This window comes from Dendrobates tinctorius, unplaced genomic scaffold, assembly GCF_039654945.1.
Source record: "Dendrobates tinctorius isolate UK_male_01 unplaced genomic scaffold, ASM3965494v1 ptg000064l, whole genome shotgun sequence".
In the NCBI taxonomy this organism is placed as follows: Eukaryota; Metazoa; Chordata; class Amphibia; order Anura; family Dendrobatidae; genus Dendrobates; species Dendrobates tinctorius.
The window spans coordinates 8430714-8451135 of NW_027361732.1; the positions used below are offsets into that span (position 1 = coordinate 8430714).

At 44.1% G+C, this 20422-nt stretch overlaps 1 protein-coding gene across 2 annotated transcripts in view; it reads right to left on the bottom strand.

The window, feature by feature from the left end:
- Positions 1-274: 274 nt before the first annotated feature.
- The window catches only part of COG3 (component of oligomeric golgi complex 3), a 136500-nt gene continuing 116352 nt past the window's right edge, over positions 275-20422 (bottom strand). For both annotated transcript variants that reach the window (XM_073580279.1, XM_073580278.1), the window contains exons 20-23: positions 18370-18445; positions 12066-12193; positions 9730-9828; positions 275-4423 (exon numbers count right to left, since the gene is read on the bottom strand). In XM_073580279.1, the coding sequence (XP_073436380.1) occupies positions 4394-4423; positions 9730-9828; positions 12066-12193; positions 18370-18445 (333 nt within the window). In that variant the 3' untranslated portion in view covers positions 275-4393. The remainder of the gene's footprint in view (positions 4424-9729; positions 9829-12065; positions 12194-18369; positions 18446-20422) is intronic.

A 20422-nucleotide genomic window follows, 5' to 3' on the forward strand; every position in this document is an offset into this window, starting at 1 on the left:
ACAGTATATGGACTGTGGCAGTCTATCAAATAGGCTATTCTTAGGGTAAAACTGCTGTTGCATGAATATGGGAATGGGCTAAAGGGAGACAAAGGGCCAAGTCTTGTCAGACATATTTTTATGAAAAATAGATTTAGGAGGACTTTGTGCAGGAATATAGTTTGCTGTGCAATACAATACATGTCATCAGCCTGTGGCCATCATTCACCATTTCATTTGTTCCTACAAACGCATCCATACAGGTGATAATGCACAAAATCCATCTGGAGTCATCTTAGAAGACAAAACCTTTATTTAAAAAGTTAATAAAAGTTCTCCAGCCATTTTAAATGTTTTCTTCCATGACTATGTACATTATTTGTACCGGACCCCTAGTAAACTGTACACAGAGGAGTAAGCACTTCCATTTCAATTATATTCTGATTTATTCTTCTTTATTGGTTTTTCAATGTTATAAATGACAAAACAAAATAGTTCCCCCAACTTTTAATACATTCCTTTATAACTACAATCTTTCTGTACATCGGCAATAAAACATTTTATATATGTACAGTAATTAGCTTAACACATTAGAAAAGGAGGTAAATATACATATATTACAAGGCACAGGGTAGAAAGTTACGACAGACCGTCTTCATAAGAAACAGATTTCTCCCACTTCATCTCATCTATTAGGCTCCCAAAAACAGTCACCGCAGATAACCATACTAACTTAAGTTATTAGACTAGAGCGAATCTCGATGATCAACGAGCTACAGGATAGGCCGTCATAATCGGAAAAATAACTTTGCACAGCCATCCCCCTGGAATATCATGTCAGAGCTTCCACATAAGTATACAATGCAGCAAACAGATACACATTCTTAGATGGGCAAGGGTACAGCAAATCCCAAGTTTTTCCAGAAGTCTCCGCTGCCATAAGCAGCGCAGTACATACCCTATAGGTAAAATTTATCTTGTGTTATCTTTATATTCTGTACAACATTTCAGTCCCATATATTAAAGTGGAGCTCTGCTTTTGTATCTACTCTGATCAAGACATCATCAATAGGTATGGTGTGCAGTCCGCTAATATCTGCAGAAAGACCAAAGTGATGGTAAATGCTCCATAGGGTTCCTAGTAGTGATGAGCGGATAAGGCGTTATCCTAGCACGTTCGCTCATCACTAGTTCCTAGCAGTCCCGTACTAGGCTGCACCATCACAGTATGCAAGTTGGGCTCTATGGCTAAACTGATCTGCATCGGAGTTCTTCTAATTTGCATCAAGGGCAGTAGATTGGGGAATGTGGAATTACATTCTCTAATCTGCAGCCAAAAGAGCACAAAAAAGTGGGATAAATGCAAAGATTATATTGAAAGAAATCCTCAAAATCATGAGAACTTCTGCTAGATCCAGCATTGGGACTTACAAAAGGAAGACTCCATCGAGGTTAAATAGTAGGAAGTAATTTGTAATATCGTGGCTGTCTGCAATGAGACTGTTGGGTAACAAAAAAAAAAATCTGATGGCGTAAACACAACTTTTTATTCTGGAGTGTCAGAAAATTTATATAAAAAAAAACAAACACTGTAGCACAGCTATTAGGAATTCGTATAAGGTGACCATCTCCTGTATAGAAATCAGGAAGTGTGTAATCAGAAAATTACCTACTTTTTAAAATCTTTTTAATGTTGCTGTATTTTAAAGAAGAGAAAAAGTGATACGAATTAAAAAAAAGAAAAATAAAAGAATATAGTATCTACATTATTACTCCCACATGCAAATGGGGGTTAAAAAGACCAACCAGCCCGATTTCTATAAAAAGTATTTTCAAGGCATAGGTCACTGTGAAGGGAGGAAGAGGAGGTGAGCTGTGACATCACCTATTGTGATTGGTGAATCCTGTGTCATCAGCTGTGTATAACAGTGATCTGTCACTGTAAACCTAACCATAATGACATGGGAGACAGCGGATAAGATTTGACTAAAGAACAGGAAGTATAAGTCTTGTATTTGTGTCCAGTGTGAAAATGTATTATTTTAAGAAATAAATTTAACATAAAAACTAGATTAATGTGTTAGGTGATTTTCCGATGGCAAATTTCCATTAATTGATTCCTTCTGGGATGCTAAAATACTTTGATATTGAATGCATGGGAAACACGTTAATGACTGATAATTATGAATATCAGCCATGACTGTTCTGTATCACAGTTATCTTGCTGCTTTTAGACAATAGAGAGAGCATGTGAAGGGTTAATCCATGTATACAATAATGAAGAAAATAATTTGAAACCCGATAGTGTCCGTTCTTATGACACTGAAAGTACATTCAGCAATTTACGGGAAATACAGAGAATTTTCTAAGCGATATAAAGTATCAAAAAAAAAGAAAGAAAGAAACCTGATCTAGCGTTACTGCGCGTAATAAAGCGAAATTTCATTTAACAATATTGAATGTGTTCATGTGCCAAGATACTCCTGATTAAAGGTCATTTGCCATATTGCAATTTGTATGGTAATGTTTACTCCCCTCTCCTGGAGACATTATTTGTTTTTATGCTGAAAGAGAATGCCACACTAATTTTGTAGAGTCTTAATTAAAAGCTCCTTTAATAATCCTGTAGGAGGGTCCCTGGGGATCTCAAGTGTTAGATATTGGGTCTCGTAACTCTGCTATAAATGTGTCCTTTCAGCCGGCTGTTCACAGATGGATCTCCCTGCCCCCAGCTGGGGGAAATGCTTAACCTAAAAGCCCAAATTATTTGACATCTAATTGGCAGGCCTCCAACCTACACCGCATAGGCAGCTATTTCTCACTCGTCTTTCTTAAAGGGGTTTTCCCATGAGCAAAGTTAATTTTAGTCAACATTTTAATCAACAGATCTTGGAAAAATAAGTTCCACAATTGGGTGGATTCAACTAAAATGTTCCTGTGCTGAGATAATCTTATAAATGTGCACCTGCTGTGTACTCACTGTGTCTGACCGTACAGGGACATGGTCTGATCATACCACATCTCCTGGCTTGGGGGGGAAGGAAAAGAGAGTATACAGACATTACAGTATGGGATCGCAAATAACGCTCTTTGAGGTAAAACACTGCTTAAAAACAGGTAGTGAAATGTTTTACCTCACAGAAAGAATTAGCTGTGATCCAACGCTGTAATGTCTGTATACATTGTTTGCTTCCTCCTCTGCCTAGGAGCAGTGGTATGATCAGACCATGTTCCTGCACGGTCAGACTCAGCCATTACACAGTACACAGCAGGGGCACATGTATAAGATTATCTCAGCAGAGGAACATTTTATTTATAAACACATCCAATTCTAAAACTTATTTTTATTCCAATATCTATTAATTAAAATGTACTTGTTCATGGGAAAACCCCTTTAATGTAAGGGGTCAACATGTGTTTAAAGGTTAGAAAGGCTGGACTATATAAAGATGGCTGCTTTCTTCTAGGAACAATGCCATACCTGACTGAGTCCGTAGAAGTAAATGGGACTGAGCTACAAAGCACATACAACCCGCGGGCAGCTGTGGCACTAGGAAAGAAAGTAGCCTTTATTTTGTGCAACTAACACATCAGTTTAATGGGATTTGAAAGTGTTACACGCTACATCTGCTAAAAAGAAACAAGTAAAGCTGCCAGATCCTAAATATCCCTTACTATGCATGTCCATAGAGGTGAGCAAAAAGATCTGCAATGCTGTGTTCACGGCGGTCCTCCTATATTACTTCTTCAGCTGGCACTCGAATGTTTGCATCCTGGATGTCATAACCTTACGAGGCCCCAGTAGCCTCAAGATGCGCCCAAGATGCCATCACTTGAGTGCCGACCGAGGAAGCTCACACATCCCTGGTCTGGCTGCCACAGAGTCACAAAGTAGTTTCCCACCTTTTGTATGTTCACAATCTGGATTTTAGCTGAACCTCCATTGTGTGCGGGCAACAACAGAAAGAAGAAAATGAGTAACTGGGGAAGATGCTGAAAATAACATTCCCGTGGTTGGGTATTCACAAGACGGGGCTTATTTTGTAAGGAGAGAAAAGACTTCTCAGAAATGTTAAAATACAATTTAAATGAACTTGCACATTTACGTCAGACATTGGTTAAAAGAACGTGAAAGCACAGATGATATGAATGCGGCCTGCAGAGTAATGGCAGGCTGTGTGGGGTCCGGGCACCTAATGTGTCACTTCAGACTGACTGGCAAGAGCAGACCCCCGATGTGCACATCTAACAGAGAACACAAGTGCTTTGGTTTGCCGAGGACGCCTCTGCTCGCCTTTCCCATGCAACTATCTCCGCAATGGCCTGCGGTGTCCTGCCGAACATCACTTTTGCCTTTCTGCTTCATTTCTCCCAGGAACATCCAGACAAATGGGGAAAGTTTAGCAATCTTCAGCTATTTAGACATCGACAGCAGTAGATTCACCTAAATGGAGAAGGGAACACTCTTGTCAGCACATGACAAATTTGAACAAGCGCTCTTTTAGAATGTGCCTTTTCTCTTCCTTTGGTCTTCGCTGAGTGATGGGAAAGTTGTATTTTTAGCAAAATCAAATGTATTCATTCCTACAAAATGTGTGTGTGTAGATTTGCTTTGTATGCGTCCTGGCATAATGCACATTTAATATGGGGGGCTGCACCGCATGCATGAGTGCACACATCTCCTTTATACCATCCCGGCGACATTCAGAGGAAAACGCTGCCGTAGTACTTTTATTTGTATAGATCTGTGGCTGCTAGGTTACCATGGAAACAATGGCCTGCTCACCGCCAGACGTGCTACTCACTCAGAAGGAAAGTCAACAGGAAATAAGGTGATCTACAAAACACACTGAAAGGGGCAATGAAGAGTTTCCGGATACTGGTGCCTTAAAGTGGCATTCAACTACTGGACAACCCCTGAGAATGGCCCCAAGGTGCTGTATAAATAAAAAAATCTATACTTCCCTCCTGGATCGGCACAGGTGCTCCGCTCCCAGCCCTGTGCTTCTGCCATAATGCCACGTGAACTCTGCAGCTAATCAGCAGCCTCCGATGGGCTGCAGTTTTCACATTTCCATCAGAAAGCAGGAAATACTTAACCCCTTCATGATCGGAGCTTTTACAGTTTTTGTTTTTCCACTCCCCTTCTTCCCAGAGCCATAACTTTTTTATTTTTCGGTCAATATGGCCAGGTGATGGCTTGTTTTCTGTGGGACTAGTTGAAATTTTGAACTACACCATTGGTTTTAACATATCGTGTACTGGATAATGGGAAAATATTTCAAAGTGCGGTGAAATTGCAAAAAATGTGCAATCCCACAGTTATTTTTTGTTTGGCTTTTCTGCTAGCTTCTCTAAATGCTAAAACTGACCTGCCATTATGATTCTCCAGGTCATTATGAGTTCAAAGACATCAAACATGTCTAGGTTCTTTTTTATGTAAGTGGTGAAAAAAAATTCCAAATTTTGTCCCCCCCAAAAAAGCGTCGTTTTCCGATACCTGTAGCATCTCCATTTTTTGTGATCTTGGGTTGGGTGAGGGCTTATTTTTTGCGCGCTGAGCTGATGTTATTAAAGATACAGTTTTGGTGCAGATACGTTCTTTTGATCGCCCGTTATTGCATTTTAATGCAATGTCTCAGCAACCAAAAAAAACGTAATTCTGGCGGTTTGATTTTTTTTTTCTCTCTACGCCGTCTAGTGATCAGCTTAATCATTTCTTTTTTTGATAGGTATCGCCGTGTTCAGAATCGTCCGATCTAAGATGTGTATGTTTGATTATTTTTTTATCGTTTTATTTTGAATGGGGCAAAAGGGGGTGTTTGATTTAAAATTTATTTTTTTTTTTTATTTTTTTTTTAATATTTTTAAAAATAGTTTTTTTTTTTTGTTTTTTAAACTTTGGCATGCTTCAATATCCTCCATGGCAGAATAGAAGCTGCTATAACCCATCTGGCTCTGCTATATTCACAGATCACCTGTAACAGAATACCGACCACTGGGTCGGTATAATGCCGACCACCGGGTGGTGCTCATAGCAATCTGGCACTGACAACCATAGAGGTCTACTGCTGTATTTTTGAGTAGGACAGTATTTTGGGGCAACTATTTGACTGATAAGTTGCATAGACAGCTCAAAGAAAGAAAAGGTCAATTTTTAACGGAGCCAAATTCAGGAATTACATCTACCATTTTGATGAATTTGGCACCAATATTGGCAACTGATAACACAAGACAGAAAAGGAAAGGAACTTGGAGCCTTAATGTTAAATTTTAACCAAACATGTACATTAGGGTGCTTGGTGCCCCCCCTGGGAAGGCCAAGAAGCACAAGTGCACTGATCTGCCCACTAGGTTTGAATGACAGACATCCCTCACTGCTAGTTGACACCTCTGACTCGCCTGAGCGTCCCAAGCAATCACTGCTCCCTCCAGGCAAGTCAGCGCAGATATTCACCAGAGGGATGGAGGCATGCAAGACTAGTAGGAGGGACAGTGCACCAAGCCTCTTGGCCACACCATGGGTGCAACAAGCAGCCTAATGAACATGTTTGAGTAAACTTCAAAATAGACGCAGAGATCAGATCACTAAAGATGTGATTTTTATAGGGGCTACATAAAACTTATACAGTACCTGTGGCTTGTAAATGGAGAAGAGGGGCAATTGTAGTGGGGCATAAAGGCTTCAAAAATACATTCCTTGACCACATTAACCAAAGTGCAATTTGTATCATAGGCTAGCCTTAACTAAAGATGGAGCTGCTTACACCATTATCATAAAAGCAAAAGGCTGAGATTGTCTGTGATGACTGAGCAATCTACTGATCAGCGAGTGTGCAAATACTCTCAAACTATCAATTTTCCACTACAGCCAATAAGGTATAGGGAAGGGGCTGTATGTATCATGTCTAACTTTTGAGATATTGCCAATAACATTGGTCTATGTGTAAGGATCAGTAGCATAGCTACCGGGGGGGCAGAGGGGGCGGTCGCCCCGGGCCCCGAGCTCTGAGGGGGCCCACCGGAGCTACACTACTGTAACTGTATCGGCGTGCACAGTGCGCCCATACAGTTACATTCTGCGGCAGAGCAGGGAGAATCGATCTCCCTACTCTGCCACCCAGCCGCTATGAGCCCCTGAGAAGGCGGTGGGGGGCCCCGCTGCCAGCAGTGCGCCCCCCACCTCACAGCCAGCAATGTTGTCCTGGGCTATTCTGTGCGCACAGGACCTGTGATGAGGTCACGGGAGGGGCGGAGTCAGGGGGTCAGGTCACATGATCAGGGGCTTCATCGGCTGCAGGGCTCTGCTGTACTGGTTGTCATGGTGCTGGATGAGGTGAAGTAAGTTTCTGTGTGGGCTCAGGAGGGGTGTACAGGGTGGATGTAGCAGAGCTGTGTGTGTATGAGGTGTACAGAGCGGAGCCGTGTGTGTAGAAGGTGTACGGAGAAGAGATATGCAAGTATGAGGTGTACAGAGGAGCAGAGCCACGTGTGTATGGGGTGAGCGGAGCCGTTTGTGTACAGAGCGGAGACAAGTGTGTACGGGTCGGGGTGAACAGAGCAGAGCCGTGCGTGTACGGGGTGTACGGAGCAGAGCCGTGTGTGTGCGGGGTGTACAGAGTGGTGCCGTGTGTGCAATGTGTACGGATTGGAGACGTATGTGTACGAGGTGTATGGTGCGGAGCCGCGCGTGTACAGGGTGTGCGGAGCAGAGCCGTGTGTGAACAAGGTGTACGGAGCGGAGCCGCATGTGTACAGCGTGTACGGAGCAGAGCCGCGTGTGTACGAGGTGTAGGGAGCAGAGCTGCATGTGTATGGGGTGTAGCGAGCAGAGCTGTGTGTGTACAAGGTGTACGGAGCAGTGCCGCATGTGTACAAGTGCACGTAGCAGAGCCGCATGTGTACAAGTGCATGGAGCAGAGCCAGGTGTGTACAAGGTGTACGGAGCGCAGCCGCGTTTGTACAGCGTGTACATAGAGGCGCGTGTGTACAGCGTGTACGTAGCAGAGGCGCGTGTGTACAGCGTGTACGTAGCAGAGGCGCATGTGTACAAGGTGTACGGAACAGAGCTGCGTGTGTACAAGGTGTACGTAACAGAGCCGCATGTGTACAAGGTGTACGGAACAGAGCTGCGTGTGTACATGGTGTACGGAGCAGAGCCGTGTGTGTATAGGGGGCGTGGAGCAGAGCCGTGTGTGTATAGGGGGTATCAGGTGCAGTAATAAGGACACATACGGCAGCAGTGGCTCAGCATTGGGGTATCAGGTGCAGTAATAGGGACACATACGGCAGCAGAGGCTCAGCATTGGGATATCAGGTGCAGTAATAGGGACACATACAGCAGCAGAGGCTCAGTATTGGGGTATCAGGTGCAGTAATAGGGTCACATACGGCAGCAGCGGCTCAGTATTGGGGTATCAGGTGCAGTAATAGGGACACATACGGCAGCAGAGGCTCAGTATTGGGGTATCAAGTGCAGTAATAGGGACACATACGGCAGCAGCGGCTCAGTATTGGGGTATCAGGTGCAGTAATAGGGACACATACGGCAGCAGAGGCTCAGCATTGGGGTATCAGGTGCAGTAATAGGGACACATACGGCAGCACAGGCTCAGTTTTGGGGTATCAAGTGCAGTAATAGGGACACATACGGCAGCAGAGGCTCAGTATTGGGGTATCAAGTGCAGTAAAAAAGAAATATACGGCAGCAGCGGCTCAGTATTGGGGTATCAGGTGCAGCAATAGGGACACATACGGCAGCAGCGGCTCAGTATTGGGGTATCAGGTGCAGTAATAGGGACACATACGGCAGCAGAGGCTCAGTATTGGGGTATCAGGTGCAGTAATAGGGACACAAATACGGCAGCAGTGGTTCAGTATTGGGGTATCAGCGGGATGAGGGGTTTGTGCAGGTTGGAGATAGATGGTGATGGGGCTGGAATATGAGAAGTGAAACGTGTCGTTGTTGTATTCTCTGTAGCAGAGTCGTGGCTGGAGAAGTTGTCATGTCGGTCTGGGCCAGATGGAAAAGACGTGAAGTGTGACCGATTCCATCAGAAAGAACGTCAGCGGTAAGACACAAAATATACCTGTGCAGTAATCACATATGTTTTGTAGAACTGGTATTTACCAGTGACCATATTCCGGTAATATCCATGTTGGTCTTTATATAGGGATTATTTTCAGTAACAGTGCAGTCATCTCCTACATCCACTATTGGGATGCGTCACCGAGTTGTAATCACAGTTACCTAGTTAGGGGCCCACTCAGAAGTTTCGCCCCCCCTGAACCGAAACCCTAGCTACACCTAAGGATGCATTCACACGTGCCAGGCTGTTTCTGGCTGTTCTGGATAGCAGGTAGCACATTTCTCAAAAGCATAGCAAACATCATAACAGTAGTTTAATAAATCAAAGGCATCTGCAAGGAAAAAATTACAACAAACCTCCATGTGTGAATACACAACATCAATCAATTACTGAATGTTCTCATTTCGATGAGAAAAATGTAATGAAAAGTATTTATTAATTAGCCACTAGGTTAGGTCATCCAATTCTGGAAATACCTTAGTGAAATCTTAGTATAGGTCATCAATTTCAGTCCGATGGCGGTGCGACCGCCACCGATCAGCTGTGTGCACTCTATTGTCAGACAGATGTAAACCATGTATGCAGCGAACAGCTCCATTCACTATGTAGTGGCCTTTCCAGGGTACTGCAACTCAGCTTCTATTCACTACAATATTTGTACCTGTTCCATGGAAGGACAAGCGATAATCTGTAAATCTTCACTACTAAATTCTTCTTTTAACAGCAGGTGGATCTTTTGGAAGACTTGCTGAATGTTGCTCTGTACAACAAAGAAGAAGGGAAATACAATTAGTATTCTTGGAGGAGACATTCATTGTGCACTGAGTGTGGATTTAGTAACCTGAAGTATACTGCATGGTATACATTTCTTTGCAGCAGCACTCTGTACAGTACAGAACCATTAATACATATCTGCCAGCCGAAGACAGAAGGAGCTAATTTATTGGCCTCTGATGAATGGGGGGGATTATTATAATGTTATGTTAGCTGTATATTAAAGGTTAAGTGCATAGACGCAGTATACTCTTAGCCCAACTACTCCTACCTTGGGTTTTTACACACTGTATAACTTCGGGCCAATAATGCCGGCGTATAGACTATGGAGAGCTATGTAGAGAGTGACTGTTAAGATGTGACTATATTTTCCACAAGAAGCAGTGTGAATTGATGGAAATTATTGAAAATTAAAGAGCTATAAATCATAATGAGCGAATGTGCCAAGATAACAAGTTAGCAGAGCATGCTCGGGTGTTAACCAGCTATCTTGAGGAGTGCTCGTATATTATGTTTGAGTCCCTGTGGCTGCATGTTTTGCAGCTGTTCGACAGCTGCAACTCATGCAGAGATTGCCTGTTTGTTAGTCAAGCCCTCCATGTGTTGAGGCTGTCTAATAGCCGCAAATCATGTAGCCACAGGAACTATAACATATTATTCGAGAACGCCCGAGCATGCTCAGATAACATGTTATCCGAGCACGCCCATTCATCACTAGATATAAATGTGGAATGAGAAGTTTCCTAGAAATGACAGGACCTAATCAGTAAAAAAAAAAAAAACTTTAGCGTTTATATCAATGTACATTAAGAAATAAAAAAATGTTTAACCCCACAATGACAGATGTCAGCTTTACTGCTGCAGATTCTCTCATCTCTTGGCATCACAGACTTGGCCCTTTCCTGGATCTCATCAGACCTAACAGACCAAACATTCAGTGTATCCCTCTCACACACCACCTCATCACCTCACCCCCTGTCTGTCGGAGTTCCTTAAGGCTTAGCCCTCAGACCCCTACTCTTCTCCATCTACACCTTCGGCCTGGGACAGCTCATAGAATCCCACGGCTTGCAGTACCACCTCTATGCCGATGACACGCAGATCTACCTATCTGGACCTGACCTTACCTCCTTACTGACCAAAATCCCACAATGTCTGTCTGCTATCACAGCCTTCTTTTCTGCTCACTTTCTCAAACTGAACATGGACAAAACAGAATTCATTTCCCCCATCTCACTCCACCCCTCCACCAGACCTATCCATCAATGTCAATGGCTGCTCTCTTTCCCCAGTCCCGCACGCTCGGTGCCTTGGGGTGACCCTCTCTTTCAAACCCCATATCCAAGCCCTTGCCTCCTCCTGCCGCCTCAAACGCAAAAATATTTCCTGGATCCACGCATTCATCAACCATGAAACCACAAAAACACTAGTGCACACCCTTATCTCCTGCCTCGACTACAGCAACCTCCTAGTCTCTGGCCTCCCCTCCAGCACTCTGGCACCACTCCAGTCTATCCTACACTCTGCTGCCCGACTAATCCACCTGTCTCCCCGCTATTCCCCTGCCTCCTCCCTATGCGAGGCCCTTCACTGGCTTCCTACTGTCCAGAGGCTCCAGTTCAAAACCCTAACCATGACATACAAAGCCATCCACAACCTGTCTCCTCCATACATCTGTAACATGGTCTCCCGGTACCTACCCGCACGCAACCTTCGATCCTCTCAAGATCTCCTTCTCTACTCCCCCCTCATCTCTTCTTCCCACAACCGCATACAAGACTTTTCCTGTGCTTCCTCCATACTCTGGAACTCTCTGCCGCAACACATCAGCCTCTCACCAACAACGGAAACCTTCAAGAAGAACCTGAAGACCCATCTTTTCTGACAAGCCTACAGCCTGCAATGATCCTCGGTCTACTGAACCACCGCACTACCAGCTCTACCCTCTCCTAGTGTATCCTCACCCATCCCTGTAGACTGTGAGCCATCGCGGGCAGGGTCCCCTCTCCTTATGTACTTGTGTGTCCTTTGTCTTGCACATGTTTATTGTACTTGTCTATACTTCCCCTTTTCCCTGTAAAGCGCCATGGAATAAATGGCGCTGTATAAATGTATAATAATAATTACTAGAAAACCTCACAAATCTGGAGGTAGCCTTAAGATAAAGGCTTATCAAATCAGAGCCCATAGAGTAGTATCTTGTTACCTCTGGAAAGTACTCACCCGAACCGGCTTAAAGAGAATGAATTCGGTGTCTTTGTTAGCTAGGTAGAGTGACATGCTCCTCAGCGTCACCGGCAGTTTGGTTTTTATGGTCTTGTACGTGGAAGAAACCAGGTCATTAATCTTTACTGAAGAACAAAGAAACATTCAGCAATGATGAATAAAGGAGAAACCTTCTAAGCACCGTCGGTGAGTAATACAAAGCTGCATGTAATACAGACAAAAGTCACACAAAGGGTCGAAAGACTCAGCGACCATGTTATTCTGGACAGACATCAAAACATTGTAGTGACACAGTAGCAGAATACAAATTATTAGAAGGATAACCCACATGTTAAGCCTCATACATACACTGAATACATGATCTGCAGCTTTCAAAGCCAAAATCAGGCATGGATGCATACAAAAGACTAAGTATCCATCTTTCCACTATACTTTCTCTGGTCCTATCTACAAAAACTGACTAAAGACCACTGCAAAAATCCGAGAGGTTAGTAACCCCTCAAAGTACTGACCAAACCTGCAATACATTGGTGAAGAAGCACCACTCAAGCTTTTTAATCTCTTTATTAGGGATCACATATGTGAGTCTTGTGAATGTAGCTACATACTCAGCATTTTCATCTCTGCTCTGACAACCACGTAACGGCTTTTGTAAGCCGCCTTATCACTGTGCACTCTAGAACTCACTTAAATCATAGAATGGAAGGGACCTCCAGGGTCATCGTGTCCAACCTCCTGCTTAATACAGGATTCACTAACCCATCTCTTACAGATGTCTGTCCAGCCTCTGTTTGAAGACTTCCATTGAAGGAGAACTCATCACCTCTCATGGCAGTCTGTTCCACTCATTGATCACCCTCACTGTCAAAGTTTTTTCTAATATCTAATCTGTATCTTCTCTCTTTCAGTTTCATTCCATTGATTCTCATGTTTCCATGTGCAAATCAGAATAATGATGATCCCTCTACACTGACAGACCTTCAGATATTTGTAGACCACTATTAAGTCTCCTCTTAGTCTTTTTTTTTGCAAGCTAAACATTCCCAGATAGTTTCACTGTTTCTCATAGGATGGTCCTCAATGCAGAAATTCTGAAACGCGTTGGATTTCGGTCCTCTTCTCACACTGTACTTGATTGTGTCAAAACCACGTGACCCGCGGGATTCACGTGACCAAAAACATCACACAGGTTCTGGAAGTACCTCATTGTGCACATTGGTACCGCTGCTGGTGCCTCTGGAGTCGCTCAAACCTCAAGGTGTAGGATCCTTCAAAGACTTGCTGTGGTGCATAAACCTACTATTCGTCCACCCCTAAACAGTGCTCACAAACAAACGGTTGCAGTGGGCCCAGACATACATGAAGACTAATTTTCAAACAAACAGTCTTGTTTACTGATGAGTGTCGAGCAACCCTGGATGGTCCAGATGGATGGAGTAGTGGATGGTTGTTGGATAGCCACCATGTCCCAACAAGGCTGCAACGTCAGTAAGGAGGTGGAGTAGTCATATTTTGGGCCGGAATCATGGGGAAGCAGCTGGTAGGGCTCATTAAGGTTCCTGAAGGTGTGAAAATGACCTCTGCAACGTATATAGAGTTTCTGACTGACAACTTTCTTCCATGGTATAAAAAGCATAAACGTGCCTTCAGGAGCAAAACCATCTTCATGCATGACAATGCACCATCTCATGCTGCAAAGAATACCTCTGAGTCATTGGCTGCTATGGGCATAAAAGGAGATAAACTCATGGTGTGGCCTGTTGTGAACTCTCGATTTGACTTCTGAGTCGGGGCTCCCTCTGGTGGTTACTGTGGGTAGAGGAGCTGGCCGAAGTCTGCCACCTGACGACGATGATTGGAAATCCGGGGTTACTGACTGGAGTATTTAAGTGAGCAGGCTTCCTTCAGTGGCTGCTGGTGATTAGTTTCTCCCTGTGCATTCTGAGGTCTGCTTTCTCCTGCCTGATCCTGCATTTTTCAGTTAAGTTGTTCATTTGCTAATCCGTTGCATCTGATTTGGTTTTGCCTCTTTCTGCTTTGCTGTGAGGGTTCAGCGGGCTCCCTGCTGGGGCTGTGCTGGACCCCGCTCCATATGTTACAGCTTGTGTCAGTTTGTTCAGTCCCATTATATTAGCCTCTTTTGCTTTGCTGACAGTTCTCACAGAATGTTGATATAGTGGGGGAGAGGTCGCGAGACTTCAGTGTTTTTTGTACATCACTCGTGTTGGATTTTTTTTAGGGTTTTTGCGTAATTGCAGACAGTGTCTTTCCTTTCCTATCTAGTCAGTTTGGGCCCCATCATTTGCTCAGTCTATTTTCTGCCAGCATGTGTGTCTCATCTTGTCTCACCGACAATATATGTTTGGGGGCTATCTATTCCTTTGGGGTTCTACTCTGGGGCAGTTTAGATTTCACCTTTCTTGCTTTAGGCTTAGTTAGCTCTCCGGCTGTGCAGAGGCGTCTACAGTCATGGCCAAAAGTTTAGAGAATGACACAAATATTAATTTTTACAAAGTCTACTGCTTCATTTTTTCTAATGGCAATTTGCATATACTCCAGAATGTTATAAAGAGTGATCAGCTTAACAGCAATTACTTGCAAAGTCAATATTTACCTAGAAAATTAACTTTATCCCCCAAAACACATTTCAACATCATTGCAGCCCTGCCTTAAAAGGACCAGCTAACATCGTTTCAGTGATTGCTCCATTAACACAGGTGTGGGTGTTGATGAGGACAGGGCTGGAGATCAATCTGTCATGATTAAGTAAGAATGACACCACTGGACACTTTAAAAGGAGGCTGGTGCTTGGCATCATTGTTTCTCTTCTGTTAACCATGGTTATCTCTAAAGAAACACGTGCAATCATCATTGCACTGCACAAAAATGGCCTAACAGGGAAGAGTATCGCAGCTAGAAAGATTGCACCTCAGTCAACAATCTATCGCATCAAGAACTTCAAGGAGAGAGGTTCCCTTGTTGCCAAAAAGGCTCCAGGGCGCCCAAGAAAGACCAGCAAGCGCCAGGACCATCTCTTAAAAGTGTTTCAGCTGTGGGATCGGGCTACCAGCAGTGCAGAGCTTGCTCAGGAATGGCAGCAGGCAGGTGTGAGTGCATCTGCACGCACTGTGAGGCGGAGACTCTTGGAGCAAGGCCTGGTCTCAAGGAGGGCAGCAAAGAAGCCACTTCTCTCCAGGAAAAACATCATGGACAGACTGATACTCTGCAAGAGGTACAGGGAGAGGACTGCTGAGGACTGGGGTAAAGTCATTTTCTCTGATGAATTCAATTTTCGATTGTTTGGGACATCTGGCAAACGGCTTATTCGGAGAAGACCAGGTGAGCGCTACCACCAGTCTTGTCTCATGCCAACTGTCAAGCATCCTGAAACCATTCATGTGTGGGGTGGCTTCTCAGCCAAGGGAATGGGCTCTCTCTCAGTCTTGCCTAAAAACACAGCCATGAATAAAGAATGGTACCAGAATGTCCTCCAAGAGCAACTTCTCCCAACTGTCCAAGAGCAGTTTGGCGATCAACAATGTCTTTTTCAACATGATGGAGCAACTTGCCATAAAACAAAAGGTGATAACTAAATGGCTCAGGGAACAAAACATAGAGATTTTGGGACCATGGCCTGGAAACTCCCCAGATCTTAATCCCATTGAGAACTTGTGGTCAATCATCAAGAGACGGGTGGACAAACAAAAACCTTCAAATTCAGACAAAATAAAAGCATTGATTTAGCAAGAATGGACTGCTATCAGTCAGGATTTGATCCAGAAGTTGACTGAGAGCATGCCAGGGAGAATTGCTGAGGTCCTGAAGAAGAAGGGTCAACACTGCAAATATTGACTTGCTGCATTAACTCATTCTGTCAATATAACCTTTTGTTACTCATAATATGATTGCAATTATATTTCTGTATGTGATAAAAACATCTGACAAACGCACATAAAAACCAGAGAGCAGCAGATCATGTGAAAATATAATATTTGTGTCATTCTCTAAACTTTTGGCCATGACTGTAGGGCATCGTAGGTACGCCCCATGGCTACTGCTGGTTGTGGTGTTAGGATTAGGGGTCTGCAATCCGCTAAGTTACCAACCTTTCTGGTTTCCTGGTGGCCTAGCCTATTCCTGCCATCCTCCTCGGTGACCAGTTCACAACAGCCAACCCCCAGTTGTCCATCCAAATCAATAAGTTGTAGCCAGAATGGATTCAGCCTTCGGCCAGTTCCACTACCCACAGTAACCACCAGAGTGAGCCCCGACTCAGAAGTCAAATCGAGAGAGTTCACAACAGTGGCCACCATCTGCCCCTGACCTCAACCCTATAGAGAACCTTTGGAGTATCAACGAGCAAAAGATCTATGAGGGTGGGAGGCAGTTCACATCAAAATAGCAGCTCTGGGAGGCTATTCTGACTTCAAGCAAAGAAATACAAGCAGAAACTCTCCAAAAACTCACAAGTTCAATGGATGCAAGAATTGTGAAGATGATATCAAAGAAGGGTTTCTATGTTAACATGTAACTTAGCCTGTTAGGATGTTTTGGAGTTAAATAGCTTTTTTGTTCAGTGAATGTGACCTCCTAATGCTGCAAATTCCACATATGAGCATTTTCAGTTCTTTAAAACATATCAAATGTTTAGAAATTCTACCGTGCCTAATAATTTGGAACAGTACATTTTGAGTTTTTATTCATTTTGGAGATACTGTTATCATTGGGAGGTTTCTTCAATAAAATTCAATGTATACTCTAATGGGTGATGACTTTTATTAGACTGACTGTCATTAGCACCGACCACTTAGGAAAATCAGAGAAAAATATCATTTGCATAATAATTTGGAACATGGTGTATACCGCAATTCAACAGTATTACAGTATATAGGTAAAATGATGGTCTATGAAGCCCAGCACCTCAGGATTACAAAGATGGCAGCCATGGGGATCCTGCAATAGGCCCAAGATGCCATGACGACAGATTAGTACCTTGAGATCATGTCAATGAAGTACCCCTTATGCGTTCAAAATGGTGCCACGACTGCACACCTTAAATGATTTTTTAAATTTCGTTTTGCATTTAAGGGGGTTAACAGTAGTCACCAGAGCATGCTCCGGTTGCTGCTGTTAGTAGCAGATACTGGCTGTTCAACAAGGCTAGCATCTACCGTATTTTGCGGATTATAAGAAACACCCCATATTTTGAGGAGAAAAATAGGAAAACAAACTTTTCTTTTTAATTAAACGGTGGTGCCTCTTATAATCCATGCGCCTTATTGCTTACTGTGGGTGGTGGCTGCAGTGAAGCGGGGTCCCAGGGTCGCTGCTGGAGGAGGCAAGAGTGGCACGTTGCTGCAGGCCGCAGACTGGGATGAAGGGGTGTTCCGATGTGCGCCGCTGCGGTGCTCTGTGGGGGGGGCTCTGACGGCATTTTGTGAAAGCCCGGAGCCCCCGCATATTACTGCGATGCGGTGGCCTCCGGGAAAATGGTCACCACGGGTGGCGCATGCTCAGATTGAGATCTCGGCAATGAGATCTCATCTCCCGAGATCTCGGGATGAGATCTCAATAGGAGCATGTGCCGCCCCCGGTGGCCATTTACCCGGAGGCCACCGCATCGCAGTAATGTATATGCGGGGGGGCTCCAGGCTTTCACAAAATGCCGGCAGAGCCCCCCGCACCGCAGCCTTTCACCCACAGCTGCACACATCGGAACACCCCCTCATCACAGCCTGCAGCAACGCTCCACTCTTTCCTCCTCCAGCAGCGACACTGGGACCCTGCTCCACCGCGGCCCATAAGGTATATCGGCGTTATTAGACGCACCCCCATTTTCCCCTAAATTTGGGGGGAAAAAGTGTGTCCTATAATCCGAAAAATACGGTATATCTTTACCTGAGACACATATTCCAGCAATATCTAGCAACAGGGTTTGTATTTATAAATTGTGTTTCGTTGATTGGAAAACACAGTGGAAAATCACAAAGGCCTGATTATGTGCCACTTCTAGTTAGCAAGAAACCTAAAGGTAAAAGATCATTTAGAAGGCAAGATAGGAGGATTTTGGCATTTGTCCGAGGTTCTCCTAAATAATAAATTCTTTATGGAAAATGTGCAATTCTCAATGCAGAAGCCATGTAAATGGTCATCAACAACTGTTTTATTTCCTAGAAATAATACAAGATGCTGCTGAAAACTGTGAGAAAATCAATCAAGTACCAAAAAATAAAAAATAAAAAAAAAGGAAGAATAAACTCATTTCATGTGAAGGAAATATTAAAACAATTATACCACAAACCTGGCTGTGCCCATGGCTGTTGAGAAAGGCTGTATTTGGGGCCACCTTGATTAGCCATGGTCTTCAATGCAGTCACCTATTAACAACACACCAATATAGTGTTATGTCCAATAGTCCAATGCAATTAAGTATATAGTGAATTTAGTGGCTATTAAAGTTTTGCAGGAATAACGTTTAAAAAAAAGTCTCAACAACTTTGTGATGTACACACCCATGGTTCCTGTGCCCCCAATGAAGCGATGGAGAAATTACTTGCGCGTGATTCTGTTGGCATTCGTCCCTGTATCAGATAGCAAGGTCTCTATGTGCTTGAGTATTCCCACAAAGAATGTGTAGTTATTGAAGTTATACTTATTGTGTGTCCCCACCAACCTCCCAAAGCAAATTGGCAGAGGAAGGAATGTTAAAAAGTTGATTACGTTCCTATCAAGTACTCCTGCTGTACATGAACTTCTGAAAAACTACTTTAATATTAACGGCTTCCTGACCGCCCACAGTAGATAAACGTTGGCGCTTGCTGGGCTTTGTGCAGTGCCGACGTTTATCTACTGTCGGCAGTTTTGTGCCCCCCGGGACCCCCACATACCTTATAACGCGGGGATCCTGGTGCACAATGCATGCTGCGACCCCCGACGTCATCGAGACCTGATTGGTTCAGGTCCTGATGACGTAAGCGTCACAGCAGCCAATGAGCGCGCTCGCTGGGAAAGCTGCTTGTTTCCCGGCGATCTGACTCATTGTAACGCGACTTCTCCTCTGATCTCACACTGACAGATGATCAGAGGTGAAGCAGCGTTACTGTGTGACTAGATCGCTGCCTGGCACAGCTGATCGCTGCCTGGCACAGCTGTACCAGGCAGCGATCTTGTCACACAGTAACGCTGCTTCTCCACTGATCATCTGTCAGTGTGAGATCAGAGAAGTCACGTTTGTGTGCCAGGCAGCGATCTTGTCACATAGTAACGCTGCTTCTCCTCTGATCATCTGTCAGTGTGAGATCAGAGGAGAAGTGGCGTTACTATGAGTAAGATCGCAGGGCAGCGATCTTGTCACAAAAAGAAAAAAAAAGCCCCAAAAAAAAAACCCAGGCACGCAGGTTAGGGCTAGGGCTAGGGTTAGGGCTGAGATTAGGGTTAGGGGTGTGTTGGGGTTAGGGTTGGAATTAGAATTGGGGGTTTCCACTGTTTAGGTACATCAGGGGCTCTGTAAACGCAACATGACGCCCGCAGACCATTCCATCAAAGTCTGCATTTCAGAACGTCACTACTTCCCTTTCGAGCCCCACCGTGTGCCCAAACAGTGTTTTCTCCCACATATGGGGTACCAGCGTACTCAGGACAAATTGGACAACTCTTAGGGTTCAATTTCTCCTGTTACCCTTGTGAAAATAAAAATTGGGGGCTAAAAGATCATTTTTGTGGAAAAAAAAAAAAGATTTTTTTTTTTTATTTTCACGGCTCTACATTATAAACTTTAGTGAAACACTTGGGGGTTCAAAGTGCTCACCACACATCTAGATAAGTTCCTTGGGCAGTCTAGTTTCCAAAATGGGGTCACTTGTGGGGGGTTTCCACTGTTTAGGTTCATCAGGGGCTCTGCAAACGCAACATGACACCCGCAGACCATTCCATCAAAGTCTGCATTCCAGAACGTCACTACTTCCCTTCCGAGCCCCACCGTGTGCCCAAACAGTAGTTTTCTTCCACATATGGGGTACCACTGTACTCAGGACAAATTGGACAACAACTGTTGTGGTCTAATTTCTCCTGATACCCTTGTGAAAATAAAAAATAGGGGGCTAAAAGATCATTTTGTGGAAAAAAAATTATTTTTTATTTTCATGGCTCTACGTTATAAACTTCTGTGAAGCACTTGGGGGTTCAAAGTGTTCACGACACATCTAGATAAGTTCTTCAAGGGGTCTAGTTTCCAAAATGGGGTCACTTGTGGGGGGTTTCCACTATTTAGGTACATCAGGGGCTCTCCAAATGCGACATGGCATCCGATCTCAATTCCAGCCAATTCTGCATTGAAAAAGTCAAACGGCACTCCT